Raw genomic sequence first — 17,555 nt, 5'->3', positions numbered from 1 at the left:
TGGTGTATGTATTGGGAAGAGTATCTTCCTAAATAAGTTTTGGTACAATTATGTTCATTAGTGAATGTCTAAGCCTCTTATGGGTAGGTTTAATGATAATGACTTGTATCACTTAGTAAGTAAGGCCAAGGCCTCTAGCCAGCCTTTGGGAGGAAAAAAGAGATTATAAAGTTGGAGGTATTCATATGGATACCTGGTGCCATAAAACGTCATTGGCACTTTGGTTTCTACCCTAGGCACCTAGGTACCTCTGTAATGCTCAGGATGCTGGTGGCTACCCTGTAAAATTGTATCATCTGATACATTCAGAGTTAGGCTACATGACCTTGTCTCTGCTCAGACTTTGGTACTTTGGTTTTGGATGGCAAGGAAGTATATACTCACCTGTATAGTATGGGGGGTACTATACTATGGGGAAGGAACCCTCAGGGCCACCTTGGGGAAGATACTGAATAACGTACATCTACAGCCTATGTCAAATGATTTAACTTTTGACAGCAATTCTGTACTACATAGTATAATGGCTCAGGAAACATAAGCTTATAGTTTCACTCATTCTTTCAAATATTGATTTTACTGATTTTTGATGTTTTTATTCTAGGATTGATTCTGCTAAATAGCCTTGATTTGTGTAAGCCTCTCACTTTAAACTTTTTAACACTGTTAACATCTGTGCTGTCTAAACTTCAGTGTTTCAAAGCTACTTGATTTCTTTTTCTGTCTTTAAATACAGGAAAACATTACAAATATTTAGTAAGTTTATTTTAAAGGGGATATTTCAAAATATAAAAGATATCAAAAAGCTGAATATTTACAATTATGTTATAGGTTACAATTATGTTATAGGTTACTATTAACAGTACAGAGTATTGAATATGTAAGACTCAGAAGAGGAAATATACAAAGTATAAAAAATAGCATGTTATATATCACTGTCACTCTACAGAAGTTCAAAGTAGTGACCTGGAGATGTGACTTTATTTTTTATGTATCCAGAAAGAACCATCCTTAATCTGCCAGGGGCAGAAACACAGCCTCTTGTGGAAAAACGTTGTCTTCTCAGGATCATTATACCTAAAAAGGCCAAAAAAAACCCCAAAAACCTCATATGCTTTTATAAGGGTTTCAAATAATAAACTGGCATTCAGTAATGAAGCTAAGCATGGTAAAGATATTTTGCTCATTTCTGGATTGTGAAGCAGGATCACTACATGTAGGTGAGAAATTTTCAGTCTGTAATTAGTACTGAGTTTCAGTCTTGGCCTTTCAGTTGACTAAAATTGTATGGGCAGGTTGTTGAACCTCGTTATAAAATAAGGATGATGTTAACAACAGCCACCTTACTGAGAAGAATGAGGAAATGCAAAGTTAGTGCTCAGCGACTCAACCCAAAGAGACCCATGCCAAGACACATTACAGTTAAACTGCCAGAAGTTAAAGACAAGGAAAGAATCTTAAAAGCAGCAAAAGATAACTTGTTATGTACAAGGGAACCTCCTCCTCCCCATAAGAATGTCAGCAGATTTTTCAGGAGAAGCTTTGACAACATCAGGCCATTCTCTGCTAGCCTGTAAAGTGCTGAAAGAATAAAACTGCCTGTCAAGAACAGTTTTTCTGGCAAAGCCACCCTTCAGAACTAAAGGAGAGAGAAAGAATTTTCCAGACAAGGAAAAGCTAGAGGTTCATCACCACTAGACTGGCCTTACAGAAATGTTAAAGGGACTTCTTTAAGCTGAAATGCAAGGGCACTACTTAATAATAGGGAGATATATGAAATTGTAAATCTCAATGGTAAAAGTAAATACAAATTCAGACTAATGAAAGGTACTTATAACTAGTGTGAAAGTTAAACAAGAGTAAAAATAACTAATAATGTTTTATGATATCCATAAAGTGAATAAACTATGTATATAAACTATTCTATAGATATCCTTCTCATAATGCAAAGGCTTTCTAACTACAGTAATTTGTTAATGATACATAAGGTTCAGTTGCTCGGTCGTGTCTGACTCTTTGCGACCCTATGAACCGCAGCATGCCAGGCCTCCCTGTCCATTACCAACTCCCGGAGTTCACTCAAACCCATGTCCATTGAGTCAGTGATGCCATCCAACCATCTCATCCTCTGTCGTCTCCTTCTCCTCCTGCCCTCAATCTTTCCCAGCATCAGGTGGCCAAAGTATTGGAGTTTCAGCTTCAACATCAGTCCTTCCAGTGAACACCCAGGACTGATCTCCTTTAGCATGGATTGGTTGGATCTCCTTGCAGTCCAAGGGACTCTCAAGAGTCAAAGATGTAAACTGTGATGTCAGAAACAGTGTGGATAAGGAGAGTAAAAATGCATTTGAACTTAAGTTGTTATCAGCTTCAAATAGACTATTGCATTTTACGTCAGTCTTCTTATGGTATCCACTCCAGGGTTCTTGCCTGGAGAGTCCCAGGGACGGGGGAGCCTGGTGGGCTGCCGTCTATGGAGTCGCACAGAGTCGGACACGACTGAAGCGACTTAGCAGCAGCAGCATGATATCCACAAAGCAAAACCTATAGTAGACAAAAGAATCTAAGCATACAACTACAGAAAACTGTCAAGTCACAAAAGGAGAGAAAGGAGCAAGAACAAAGGAATAACAGCCAGAAAACAAAATGGTAGTAAGTCCGTATCTATCAGTAACTATTTAACTATAAATTCTCTGATCAAAAGAGAATAGATTAAAACCAAGATCCATCTGTAGGCAGCCTACTAGACTCCACTCTAAGGACACACAGACTGGAATGGAAAAAGATAGGGAAATCGAAAGAAACCTGGAATAGCTATAGTTAGACACAATAGACTTGAAAACAAAGACTGTAATAAAGGACAAAGAAGGCCATTATATACTGATAAAGGGATCAGTCCACAAGAGGATATAACATTTGTAAATATAAAGCAAATATTAACATATCTCAAGGAAGAAGGAGCAATATCATAATGGTAGGGGACTTCACTCCCCCACTTTCATCAGTGAATAAATCTGCCTTTGACAGAAAATTAGTGAGTAAACATTGGTCTTAAATGATGTGTTTCACCAGATAGACTAAACAAGCATAAGTGGACAGATCACATGTCAGGCCACAAAACAAGTCTTAAATTTAGAAGACTGAAATCACATCAAACATCTTTTCTGACCACAGAAATACAAAACTAGAAATCAACTTCAAGAAAACTGGAAAATTTACAAATATGTAGAAATTAAAACATACCACTCAGCAACCACTGAGGTCACAGAGGAAATCAAGAAGAAAAAAAATCTTGAAAATGGCAATATTGTTGACCCTCCATATCTATGGGTTCTGTATTCACAGATCCAACCAATCATGGATCAAAAAAATTCAGGAGAAGTACCAAAAAGTTCCAAAAGGCAAAATGTGAATTTGCCACATGCTGACAGCTTTTTATATAGCATTTACATTGTATTCAGTTATATAAGTAATCTACGACTTCACTTTCACTTTTCACTTTCATGCATTAGAGAAGGAAATGGCAACCCACTCCAGTGTTCTTGCCTGGAGAATCCCAGGGACGGAGGAGCCTGGTGGGCTGTCATCTATGGGGGTTGCACAGAGTTGGACACAACGGAAGTGACTTAGCAGCAGCAGAGGTGATTTAAAGTGTATGGGAAGATGTGTATAGGTTTTATGCAAATACTACACCATTGTAAATAAGGGGCTTGAGCATCCGTGGATGTTGGTATCCACTAGGGGTCCTAGAACCAATCCCCCACGAATACTGAGGGACAACTCTACAGCAAACCAAACACAACAAAAACAAAAACACTTCACTTCTGAAAAGAAACTCAACAATAAATACCTACATTAAGGAAAAAGAATGATCTCAAATAGCCTAACTTTCCACCTTAAGAACCTAGAAAATGAACAAGCTAAGCCCAAAGTTAGTGGAAGGAAATTTCAGAGCAGAAATAAATGAAATGGAGACTAAAAAGACAATAGGAAAGTTCAATGAAACTAATAGCTGTTTTTTGTTTCTCAAAAGATAATAAACCTTTAGCTAGACTCACCAAGAAAAAAAGGGGACTCAGAAATGAAGGAAGGGATATGATATTCAACAACATGGAAATACAAAAGATTGTAAGAGACTTATATGAAACACTATAAGGCCAGCAAAATGCACAACTTAGAAGAAATGGATAAATTCCTAGAAACACACAACCTTATAAGACTGAATCGTGAGGAAATTAAAAAAATAGGCCAATTACTGTAAAGGAGATTGAATCAGTAATTTAAAAAATCTAGGACTAGATGGCTTCACTGGTGAATTCTACCAAGTATTTAAAGAATTACCTTCTCAAACTTTTTCAAACTCATTTGATACCAAAACCAGACAAGGAAACTACAAAAAAGAAAATTACAGGCCAGTGTCTCTGAACATAGTTGCAAAAGCCCTCAACAAAATATATGTGGTGTATATCTTGTGTATATACATATACAAAAGAAGGCAATACTGCTGTTTGCAACAACACGGATGGACCTTGAGGGCATTATGCTAAATGAAATAAGAGACAGGTACCTGTACTATCTACTTATGAAAAGTGAAAGTGAAGTTGCTCGGTCGTGTCTCTTTGGGATCCCATGGACGGTAGCCCACCAGGCTCCTCTGTCCAAGGGATTTTCCAGGCAAGAATACTGGAGTGGGTTGCCATTTCTTTCTCCAGGGGATCTTCCCAACTCAGAGATTGAACCTGGGTCTCCTGCATTGCAGGCAGACTCTCTACTGTCTGAGCTACCAGGGAATCCCCATCTTACTTATATGTGTAGTTAAAAAAACCCCACTGAACTCACAGATGCAGAACAGTTTGTTGGTTGTCAGAGGCCCAGGAATGAACGTGGCTGAAAGGTATAAAATTCTGGTTACAAATAAACCCCAGGTATGTAGTGTACAGCGTGGTGATTATAAGTTAACAATACTATATATCTGGAAGTTGCTAAGAGAGTAGATATTAAAAGTTCTCAAAAAAACCCTGTTAACTGTGTGTAGTGATGGGTGTTAATTACTGTGGTAATCATTTCCTAATATAAACACAAAATCATTATGTTGTATGCCTAATACTAACACAAGATGATTAATTATACCTCAAAAAGTTGAGATATTAAATACATATTAGGATGCTAAATATGTGATAATATGTTATGTAGCAACAGAAAAATAAATGGATCCCAATCATAATTTGAGCAAGCTTTTAAAACAGAATCTGACAAGCTGATTCTAAAATTTTATAGAGAAATGGAAAGAAAAGAGTAGTCAAAACAATCTTGGAAAAGATGACAAAGTTGTAGGATACACAATACCTGGCTCTAAGATATATTATAAAGTCACAGTAATCAAGACAGTGTAGTATAAAAATATGGGACATACATACTGAAAACCCAACTGATTTTCAATAAAGGCATGCAAGCAGTTCAATGAGGAAAGACTTTTCAACAAATGCTGTTGGAAGAGTAGATATCTACTTGAGGCGGAAAGAAATCTCAATCCCTACCTCACACTGTAAACAAAAATAACTTCAGGATGGATCACAGACCTAACATAGGCGAATATGCACCTGACTTCCAAGTAGGAAAATATTTTCTTAGACACAGACAGTCATAACAATAAGATAAATTGCTAAGATATAGTTCATCAAAATCTTCCGCTCATCAGAAGACCACTAAATATATGTATAACTGATTCACTTTGCTGTACACCTGAAACTGATACAACATTGTAAACCAACTCAGATAATACATAAATTAAGAAAAAGAATTGGGAAGCCACAGTGGGAGAAAATATCTGCAAAATAAATTTGATGAAGACATCTAGGACATAACAAATAAAGAACTTATATAATAAGACAATCATCTGGTAATAACAGGAAAGGAACAGCCTTTTCAACAAATGGTGCTGACATATCTGGCCATCCACATGCAGAAGAAGGAATTGGGGTCCCTACCACACATCATACACAAAAATAGACTGAAGACATAAATACAAGAGCAATAACTATAAAACTCTTAGAAGGAAATGTAACTGTAAAACCTTTGTGATCCAGGATTAAGCAATGGCTTCTTAGACATAACACCAAGCAACCAAAGGAAAAAAAAAACAGATAAATTGGACTTCATCAAAATAAAAACTTGAGTACATTAAAGGATACTATCTAGAAGATATCTACAAATAAGAATATATTAAGGATTCTTATAATTCAATGAAAAGATGAAATACCCAGTTAAAAAATGGGCAAATGATTTGAACAGTTCTCTAAAGAAGATATACAAGTGGCCAACAAGCCCATGAAAAGATGCTCAACATTAGTATCATTAGGGAAATGCAAATCAAACCACAGTGAGATACCACTTCACACCTACTAGGATGCCTGTAATCAAGAAGGCAGACAGTAACAGGAGTTGGTGAGGATGAGGGGAAACTAGAACTCTTTATGGTGCTGGCGGGAATATGAGAGACTGCAGGTGCTGTAGAGGAAGCAGTTTGGAGTCCAAGGAACAGCGAAAGGCCAGTGGGGCTGCAATAAGTAGAGGAAGAGGCTGGGGCCTCTGTGTTTTCACTTGCAATCAAAAGCTCCACCTGTGGAAGGGAGCCAGCTACACTGGAGGTGGACTGAAAGGACCTGACCATGGACTGGGTGACTGGGGGTTTCCAGGTTTCCATCCTGATCAGCTGGTTGGATGGAGCTGCAGTTTACTGAGGGAGTAAAGGAATGCAAGAACAGGTTTTGTGAAAACCGAGAAGAGCTTTTGGCAGGGGCTTTTGGCTTCCCAGATAGAGACTGCATTTCCCCGCCTCCCCTGCAGTGTGTGTAGCCACATGAATAGGTTCTTCCCAGTGGAGAGTGGAAGGGTTATGTGCTGCTTCTATGCAACAAAAATGAAACTTGGAAGGAAAAATGGGAATTTTTCAGGTCTCTGGAAACAAAAATTTTTACAATTACTCTCCTGAGTTACAAACTAAAACAATCTCCATTTTAACAGCTAGCTATAGTTTTAATGAACTGGTTAAAAAGAAACCCATGTGACTTGATAAAATACACTCCGGTTGGAATCCATGATGCTGTTCGGTCAAATAACCTTTGTCACCATGGAGACTGTACAACCTGCATTTTAGTTTGTTGTTCAAATCTGACAGGTTCCATGATGCACAAAAAGGAACCAACGGCAGAACACACTGTAAAGCTGTGTCTGCCCTGTGGATCCCGTGCCCTGAGAAGGTGAGTGGATGACCTGGTACTTACTCGCACATGCCGCTCATTGCTCCACTTCTGTCCGCAGGTACTGTGTACAGTCAGAGGTTTTTTTCAGTTGATCCAAGCTTAATCTTTCTGAACACATAGGACATGTGCTTTCAGTGCTTAACATGCTGTTTGGGGAGGGAAAGGCAGAGTAGATTAAATATATAATATTCCTTTACCTTTGCATTATTGTGATACGAAAAACTGTTCCTTTCTATGTCTTAGTACACGTTCATCACACAACTTAAGAATTAGGAACATTCAGTCTTATGCAGTAGTCCCTTTAAGGAAAATGTTCTCAGAAGTCATAGAAGATTCTCCCAAGAAGACAATTTGAGTCTTTAGAGATTTTTAGGAAATGAACAAATAAAGAGACCTCAGTAGAAACTGGCTGAATAAAAGGTCTATTTTTTGATAATAAGTCTGTATGACTAAGTGAAATGATACAACTTACACCTTGAATTCTGAGTACAGAGCAGGGAAGTCACAATGTGGACACACCGTCCAATCATCCTTCAACATATGTCGACCCTGGAAACAGTACATTGAAGAGTAAACCTCATCTTTGTTCAAATTTCCCATGTTACTCAATTACAATACATGGTTACAGTTAAAAGCCAAACCTCTAAATCATGATATAATAATAATGATAGGTAGGTAATTGATTAAGAAGAAGAGATGACATCAAAAGGACTAAAGCCAGATTTTATCAAATTTGTGTATAAAAGAATCATCTTCAGTATTGTGACATTACCTAAATTTATTTTCATTTAAAATAAAGCTTATGTTAGTCTAGTGATGAACAAACATTTTAATATTTTCTAATAATAGGTCTTAGTTTTAAATAGATGAGGACAACAGTGGAAACAGTGGCTGGCTTTATTTTCTGGGCTCCAAAATCACTGCAGATGGTGATTGCAGCCATGAAATTAAAAGACGCTTACTCCTGGGAAGAAAAGTTATGACCAACCTAGACAGCATATTAAAAAGCAGAGATATTACTTTGTCAACAAAGGTCCATCTAGTCAGGGCTATGGTTTTCCAGTGGTCATGTATGGATGTAAGAATTGGACTATAAAGAAAGCTGAGTGCCCAAGAATTGAGGCTTTTGAACTGTGGTGTTGGAGAAGACTCTAGAGAGTCCCTTGGACTGCAAGGAGATCCAACCAGTCAATCCTAAAGGAGATCAGTCCTAGGTGTTCATTGGTAGGACTGATTTTGAAGCTGAAACTCCAATACTTTGGCCACCTAATGCAAAGAGCTGACTCATTTGAAAAGACCCTGATGCTGGGTAAGATTGAGGGCAGGAGGAGAGGAGGACTACAGAGGATGAGATGGTTGGATGGCATCACCGACTCATTGGACATAGTTTTAGGTGGACTCCAGGAGTTGGGTGATGGACAGGGAGGCCTGGCATGCTGCAGTTCATGCGGTCACAAAGAGTTGGACATGACTGAGCGACTGAACTGAACTGAATAATAGGTCTTAATATTAAAGTTTATAGTAAAAATCACCACTTAAGTGCTACAGCATGCCAGGTATTGAATTAAGACTTCATATTCATTCTCTGGTCAACCTGCAGTTCATCTCAATAGACGAGAGATTATGATGGAGGGACCTAGTGAGGTAAAAGGCAAAGCGCACCAAGTTATACAGCCAGTATGTGGCAGAAAGAGGATCTAAGCCCAGGACCATCTGATCTCCAACTCTGGGCTCTCCTGCTCTGCAGGGGCTCATACTTAAGTTATTATATGCCTTGAATACAACTTTCAGCTTTGTTGATCATGCAATTATATGCTAAATGTTGCAGGAAATTTGAGAGGTAAGATTATTTCGGAAGCAAAGAATGTGTTAACACATCAAGTATTCAAGCGGGCTATAGATTATATATATGTAAAGAAAGGGAAATGATAAAGAAACTTACTGTTGCAATGCAATATGGGATGTTATTTTTACACCCAGGACAGAGGAGTTCACACTCTGGGAGGAGAAATTCGCAGAAGGGACATGGGGTTGTGGCCTCTTCTGTCTCGGATGTATCAGGTCTCCTGTGAGGAAGAGTCACATGAATGCACCTGTTTCTTCATAATCAGGTCCTGAGACTAGAGATACAAGCTAGAGACTATGGGCCCATGAGCCAGCATAATCAGGTCCTGAGACTAGATACACAAGCTAGAGACTATGGGCCCATGCGCCAGCCCGAGGAGGAGCAAGAGGAATGAGCGTGGTTCAGACCGTTGCATTCCACGGGCGGCCTCTGGTGGGGGTGGGTAGAGGCCACAGCACAGTATGTGCAGAAAGCATGCCTGGGTCTGGCTGTACCCTGTCTCCCAGATCACTGGAGCAGTGAGCCCGCTACTTCGCTCTGTGTTCTGAAGTGGTAAAGGCTGTCTAGGGCTGTGCAACACAACTTTCCGTGCTGGCGGCTATGTTCGAATTGTGTGCTCACCAATATGGTAGCTAGGAGCCACATACAGCTATGAGTGCTTGGAATGTGGGTAGTGTGAGAAACTTTTACATTTTATTCACTTTTCAACGTAAATAGCCCTATGTCCAGTGGCTACCACAGCAGACCTCACAGCTATAGAGCACTCGTGTGGGGCGAGATCCAGTGCCTCCCCAAACTGGCACCAGGCTGGTGTGGCATGAACCTGGGGGTCTATGCCTTAGCATTTTCTCCCCACTTCATTTCCCACGCTGGCAGGCATGCTCGGTCCTGATGATTTGGCCTGAAGCGCCTTAGGCTTATCGGGAGCGGTCCATGTAGCCCATCCAGGTGAGAGTTGTGTGCCGTGAGCCCAGCTAGCAGTCAGCGGTACCTGGTTTCCCTTTGCCGCTACGGGCGCAGCCGTCGCGCTTGGCTGACATGGGGGTTCTGGGTCAGCAGGCAAGTACACCCGAGTTCCCTGGCCAAAATGGGACTAACAGGCGCCCCAAATGTCATCACTGTGGCCCCAGAATTACCACGTGATTGCAACTACCTTCTTTTGTAAAGTTGAGCGCTACGTTCCCTGAGTTTCCCTACAGAGAGTCAGATCACTGTACTGCTTTCTGAAGCGGGGCTGTGACTTGTGTGCCTTTGGAGCTACACAGGCTTTGGAAATGAACTCTCTTGGCAATAGGCTGTGTAATTACCAAGTTGTTTACACTGAGAAGCATTCACTCTTTGTCCTTCCGTGGCCGACAGTGTTTGCTGTCTACCTAACAGCCATCCTGGCCAGCAGAGCTTTGTTTTTACTCAGAAATATGCATCGCAGCTAGAAGGAGCCACGCAGCAGAGGACTAGCCAGTAAGAGGTAAACGCAATGTCTTTCCTAACTAACAAGGCAAAAACCTTCTCGTCTTTGGATTTCCCTACTTCTTTCTTGCTGCCTTGAACAGGGTACGTGATGTCAGACAACCACAGCTGTGCAGCTGTGAGGCGGGAACTTTTTTTGTCCTTGGTGATAAGCAGGACAGAGGTACCAGCCTGGGACTGCAACACCTTGTGTATGAGTCAAACAAATCCTGACTTATTCAGGTCGTCGCTGGGTTTCCTGCTCCTGATAGCTGAGTACAATCCTAATTGTTATCCCCAATCTGTGTTCTTATTCAGTCCACACATTAGTAGCTGTGTTCTGAAAAATATACTTGTGATCAGACAGTAGGAATGGTTGTCCCCACATACCTGACCATCGCCTCGATCTTCTTTTTGTATTTGGCGTCTATCTTGTTGCGGTACTCGGGCCTCATCAGCATGGCTGCGAAACTGAAGGCCGAGTTCTTCAGGCCGGCCCTGTGACACTCGATCACAGTGGATGTCAGGATGGGTACGATGTCTGCAAAGCAAATGGAGGAGCACTGGCATGATGCCAGGATCGCCTCTCTCAATCTGCCATTACTGGCAAAGAACCTGTGATGGACTGTTTGAGGAGGAAAGGGCACAGCGGTGGAATCGGGTGTCTTTCCTCTGGTGAGACTGTGTTTTGCTGTTAACACGGGGCCCCACACTCCCTTGAGGTAACCTTTGGCATGTTTCCTTTCCTGCCTCGAAGATAAAAGTTCTGCATTTGACAGGACAGCTGATGAATGAGTGGGGAGATTAACAACTTTATGCACTAACCTGAGTGCACTGGTTTCTTCAGGACAGATACCTAGAAGTCGATTTATTGGGTCAAATAGCATAACTTAAAAAATACACACATAAACTTGCACTCACTCAGTGCAAATTGTCAAACTGCTTTCTGGACAGACAATGTTTGTTCCCACCAGCAATCAGCAGAGTGCCTGTCTAGCACACCCTTTGCCAGCCACATACAGTTATTTCGTCTTTTTCATGTAACAAAAATGAACTCATTTAAAGAACGGGGTGAACTGTGACCTGTGAGCTAAATCTGGCCCTCTGTTTTTGTATGGTCCATGGGCTTTTACATTTTTAAATGGTTGGAAAAAAATCAAAAGAATAATAATTTGTGACGTGAAAGTTATAGGAAGTTCAGATTTTAGTATGCAAAAGAATGAAGTTCTGTTGGAACACAGCTGTGCTCATTTACGTGCGGTTCAGGCCAAAATGGCAGAGACTGGCCCACAAAGCCCCAAGCCTTCGATATCTGATGCTTTATAGAAAAAATTGACCCTGTCATAGAATGTGACAAAATCTAATCATGGAAAAATGTTATAACGACATGTCTTAGAATACTGGGACCTCTTTCAGAGGCAGGGACCTACAGTGGTTGAGAACACAGAGTAAGACTTATTAGCTGACGGTATGATCGTGGGCACGTGCCACCTCACTTCTTTAACCCAAGTTTGCTTATCTATAAAGTAGAGAAAATAGGACACGTGTGCAAACTGGAGCCTGGTAACCTGAAAAAGACCTGCTTGAACCTGGAGCTTGGATTTTGGGAGAGTTCCCACCATTTCCAGGGCAGGGAATGAATGGTTCCCTGTGCCTGCCCTCGGTACAAACAATGGCGTTTATACTGAGCATCTGCTTTCTGGGAGCCAAGGCTGGGTACCTGCTCATCAGGGGGTACCTATGTGGCCAGCCCCCCATGCTCACCCCTGGGCACTGAGTCACGTACACCCTGGTAGACACGCTACGTGTTGCCTGGAGGCTCTGAGTGTGTCCAGTGTGACAGCACAGGGGGCGCTTGGGTGCTGGCACCTGACCCCCAGGCCCTGCCCCTCACCTTTTCCCTTTCCTGGTTTTGCTTCGTATCCTTTCCTCATAATAAATCTGAACCTTAGCACTACTCTGTGCTGAGTTATATGAGTCCTCCTCGTGAATGATCAAACCTGGGGGTGGTCTTGGGAATGCCGGTTACACCTCTTCATGGGGTGGCTGTGAGGATGAAATGACTCACTACGTGTAGAGAAGAGAGGCTGGCAGAGTTAGCGAGGCTGGATCTTAACCATGCTACACTCAGGCAGAAATGGGGACAACTGGCTCCTCTCAGGACTCACGTGATGGAAATTTGCTGATGTTGTTGGCCACCCGGATGAGCAAACGTGCTCCTTTCATATGATCTCCATTCTTCACGTGAATCTGAAATAAGTGACACATTAGACTCTTAGAGTCTTTTAACACTAACTCAGTATACTCCAATTAACAATTTTTTAAAAACCCACTAATTCACCTTTTATTCTCCCAAATAAACAGCTCAGTTGTGTTCCTGAACAGGGCGGTCAGGAGATTCTTGCAGTCTTACTCTCATGTCACTCACTTGAGGTGTCTCCTTATTTCTTCCGGCAGCTGCTGCCTGGCCTCACGGCCTTGCCAGCCTCACCCTACTCTACACTCTGCTTTTCACTTTGCTCTAGATCACTCAACATCTTTTACTGGCCTTTGTTGGGGAGCTTGAGTAACAATAACAACTTTACCAACTTGCTGTGAGACCTGAAGTCTGAGTTAGTGAGGCAGGAGGAGAGGGGATGGGCTGTTTCGAGAAGAGGGTGCTACCTGTGAGAGGCAAAGGGGCAACGATGGCTGGAGAGCCTGAGGTTAGGTAAGCATGAGTGGGGTGTGTGATGCAAGGAGGTGGTCCTCTTAGGATGACATGAGGCTGGGGAGTTGGCAGGGCCAGACCACCATGTTGCTGCTGTTGTCCAGGTGAGAGGAGGCGGCCCTGAGAGGGTGGGGAGTGGGGATGGAGAGAAGCAGACAGACGGGGAGTCGGAAGTGGTGCTATTTGGTGAGAAGGCGAAGGGTGAGTACAGAGTAACTCCCAGCTGTAACATCCATCAGGTCTGAGCAGATGGATGATGGTGTAATTAACTGAGCATTGCAACATAATTAATAAATATTAACTGAACCTGAAGCCGCCTTCCACTGACTCCCTGGGCCTCAGACTGCCCAGATCAGCCATCCATGTGCAGAGGTCCCAGGCTGTCCTTCAGCCGGAGTTCCTGTCCCAGCTGTGGGAGGAAGCAGCCACCAACGCCAAGTCTCCCATTTCCCCTGAAACATGGATGGCTTTCTCCAACCCTTTGTGTCAAAGAGGCCTGCGACACTTTTATATCAGTGCTTACTTGATAAGGTCTAATAGTTTCCCTTTTGAATGCCAGATGCAGTTAAAAATCTTGAATATATCTGGTGCTGGGATAAAGGAGTATAGAGGAGGGGAAAAGTTACATGGGTGTTCTTCAGTGGTGGGGAGGGCGGGGGAGGACATCTGGTCCGGGGGAAGTGATGGGCCCACTCTTAGAGCCAGAGGAAAAGAAGACTCAAGAGCCATCCCCGTGGTTTTTGGTGGGAGAAAGCCCTGTCCTGGAGGGCTTCTAACAGGAACCCGTAATTTTTGTTCCCATCTTCCACCAACTTGTTTCTGTCCTCCCCTCCATGCCCAAAGGCTCCATTTTGCTGGATTCTGTGCCTCAGCACATTGGCGCTGCCACTCATGTCTAAGCCTAGAAAGCCCTCCTTCCCCATTTCTAGTCATTTCTGTACAAGAGCCCTCCTGTGGCTCAAGAGGAAAAGTACTCCTGGTGGCTGCACGTTGGAATTCTCAGATTTCCCTTACAATAGGAACTGTAGACCTGTGGGGGTTTCCCTGGTGGCTCAGACACTAGGTAAAGAATCCACCTGTAATGCTGGAGACTGGGGTTCGATCCCTGGGTTGGGAAGATCCCCCGGAGAAGAGAATGGCAACGCACCTCAGTATTCTTGCCTGGAGAATTCCATGGCAGAGGAGCCTGGCGGGCTATGGTCCAAGGGGTTGCAAAGAGCTGGACGTGACTGAAGCACAGCACAGAAGATGTGTGGGACCTAAACTGGCAGCCACTAGTCGCATGCAGCTACAGTACAAACTAAGATTATAACAATTCAAAATTTAGTTTGTCAGCTGCATTACGTGTAATTCAGGTGCTCCATAGCCAGGCTAGTGGATATAGGACACATCTATCACTGCAGAAGTTCTATTAGGCAGTGCTGTTATAGGTCATAATTCGTATCTAAGTCATTCATAACATGACTGCTATAACATAGGAAGCTTCCAAACTGAATACACTCTTGTGGACTGGCCTGAAAACCAACTTAGCATTAAAATGGGAAGACGTACTTTGACATAAATCAAAATTTGGACAAGTACGTAAGTTGGAGCCTACCTGTATTTTTACAAAGATGTGTGCATATAAAATGTATATATACACACACATACGTTATATAAACTGTACATAGAAGTTTTTCAGGTTTGCATATTCTGTTTTTACTAAAAATCACTAATTAAACACAGACAACTGGACATAAATATATTCTTAATAAAAAAAAAAGAAAGGCTGCTGTTTAGTTGTTATGTCCAACTCTTTTGCGACCCTATGGACCGTAGCCTGCCAGGCTCCTCTGTCCATGGGATTTTCAGGCAAGAATACTGGAGTGGGTTGCCACTTCCTTCTCCAGGGTACGTTCCTGACCCTAGGATCGAAACCACGTCTCCTGCATTGGCAGGTGGGTTCTTTACCACTGAGCCACTTGGGAGGTGCCCCCAAAATGGTGCACACAAGTATTTTAGAAGCATGGAGGATATAGTGTACAACAGTGTTAACAGCTTATATCTGATGATGGATTTAAAGGGGGAAAATTATTTTTCATTATATTCTCTAAATTTTCTCGGTGTTATTTTATATTCAGATGAAAACGAAATAGTATTAAAGCACAGTGGAATTGTATAAAATTCATTACCCTAAAATTAATAAACTAGGAAACTGGTTAAACAAAAATGTTTTTAGTAAATCTTTTTTTGGACCAAGCAACACATTTATCTGCTTCAAAGGCAAGACAATATAAAAAAATATTCTATATGGAGGGACCTGTTCTCCCTCTTCTCCCTTGACTGGGTTTAGCGCTAGGCTGCGCCTCTGCCTCGATCCCTTTAGGAAACTATTTTTCCTAATTTAAAAAAAAAAATGTATTTCTAATTTTACTTGGGACGAATATCTGTATTTTTTTTTTTTCTGCCTTTTTGTACACAAAAGGCAGCATATTATATAGTTATCCTGTATCTTGCGTCTTCAGCTAACAATATAGAGATCTGGGAGATGGCTCCAACCCAGTGGAGGGGTGCCCAGCTTATGTCCCACGTCACCCAAAGGCCTCACCCTCACTAGTATGTAACTGTGCAGAATCATGAGGTTGGTGGCCATCTCAGAGGGAATCTTGATCTTCTGAGATTTAAGTTCTGCATACATGCTGAAGAGAACGTCATGTGCATTCCGATAGTTTCCTTGAAAAGAGGTGGTAAACAACATTACTGCAAAGGATGAAATCTGAGGACTTTCTGTGGACCACCATTTAACAGGTGGATTTTGTCAAATCGTCTTATTAAGTTATTAATAAAGAATGATTTACTTAATTCCATGTTTTCTGGAGCATGCTTCTACTACTTTTCTGGGGAGTAAACCATGGCTTTGGGGGACCCACCTGCAGACTGCTCTTCCCTGGCGATGATGACGGCGGTCCGGGCGGCTTCCCGATACTGCTTCAGGGCCATGTACAAGCGGAACAGGTACTTGGCATCCTGACATACAAGCCATTAGAGAAACATCACATTCTGCATTAGCTATGAGGGAAAATACCTAAAATTTTGCATTTTCATTTAGGATCACATTTACTTTCTAGTTAAGTAAAAGTGTCAGTCACTCAGTTGGGCCCGACTCTTTGCGACCCCATGGACTGCAGCCCACCAGACTCCTTTGTCCATGGGATTTTCCAGGCAAGAATACGGGAGTGGATTGCCATTCTCTTCTCCAGGGGATTTTCCTGACCCAGGGATCGAACCTGGGTCTCCTGCTCTGCAGGCAGATTCTTTACTGACTGAGCTACCAGGGAAGCCCTTCACTTTCCAGTGGCTGAGTGTTAAAATTGTTTTTTAAAAACCCAATAAAGAGGGCCTTTCCTGGCGGTCAAGTAGTTAAGACTCCATACTTCCACTGTGGGCAGGGGTGGTGCATGGGTTCCATCCCTGGTTGGGAACTGAGATTCTGCATGCCGCACAGTGTGGCCAAAAAAAAAAAAAACAACCCCAAAATAATTTAGCTTGTGTTAAGAGGCCATTTTTTAAAAACAACCTTTTCTTTTTGTTTTTAAAGAGTCAACAAATATTTATTTATTATGTATTTATTCAGAGTTTAATATGTGCCAGGCAGTGTTCTAAGTACTTGAGAAATAACAGCTCTATTAAATCCTCATACCCTCCCTGGGAGGAAGGTGTGATTATGTACTGAAACAAAGCACCTCTTCCAAGCCAGGATCTGAACCAGCGTCAGAGTCTGTGCTCCTAACCCTAGTCCATAGAGTTCTCTCTCGTGTGCTTCAGATGGAAAGGTATGCTGAGACAATGTACCAACTTCACAAAATTTCAAAAATTTTTACACCTATAAACATTTTTTGAGCCCATTTTCCACTCCTATTTTAACTCTAAACAATTTCACATACTTGATACTGGTTTTCTGATTATTAGAAGTGGATATAAGGTGAGGGGGTTCGGCAAGTTTAACCTGTGCCCTCTGGCAGGTTCCCTGGGCCTCCCTGGGTCTCAGTGTCTTTATATCTATAAAACATAGGAAATGGACTCGGGGATCAGGATGGCCAATCCTCTCCAGGTACAACTTTCAGCACCTTGTATCCAAATCAGTTACAGTTGACCCCTGAACAAAGATGGGGTTAGGGTGCTGACATCCACAGAGCTGAAAAATCAGCGTGTAGCTTACAGTCAGCCTTCTGTATCTGTAGTTCCTCCGTATCCGGGACTTAACTGACTTGGGATCATGTAGTACCACAGTATTAACTGTTGAAAATAATCT

The 17,555-nt window shown here is 42.0% G+C and overlaps 1 protein-coding gene across 8 annotated transcripts in view; it reads right to left on the bottom strand.

Moving 5' to 3' along the window:
- The window catches only part of WDR19 (WD repeat domain 19), a 107,531-nt gene that overhangs the window by 23,953 nt on the left and 66,023 nt on the right, over positions 1–17,555 (bottom strand). For 4 of the 8 annotated variants that reach the window (XR_009601023.1, XM_060416976.1, XM_060416977.1 and 1 more), the window contains exons 30-36: positions 16,174–16,270; positions 15,852–15,976; positions 12,723–12,804; positions 10,945–11,095; positions 9,202–9,325; positions 7,732–7,808; positions 7,281–7,405 (exon numbers count right to left, since the gene is read on the bottom strand). Coding sequence is in view for 7 of the 8 variants with exons in the window: in XM_060416976.1 (XP_060272959.1) it covers positions 7,294–7,405; positions 7,732–7,808; positions 9,202–9,325; positions 10,945–11,095; positions 12,723–12,804; positions 15,852–15,976; positions 16,174–16,270 (768 nt within the window). In the remaining variant the exon portion in view is untranslated. The other 4 variants (XM_012179809.4, XM_027970932.2, XM_004009772.5 and 1 more) reach the window with 4 other exon arrangements.

This window comes from Ovis aries, chromosome 6 (assembly GCF_016772045.2).
Source record: "Ovis aries strain OAR_USU_Benz2616 breed Rambouillet chromosome 6, ARS-UI_Ramb_v3.0, whole genome shotgun sequence".
Classification (NCBI taxonomy): Eukaryota; Metazoa; Chordata; class Mammalia; order Artiodactyla; family Bovidae; genus Ovis; species Ovis aries.
The sequence above is the reverse complement of the archived record's forward strand: the minus strand, read 5'-3'. Positions and strand labels throughout refer to the sequence as shown.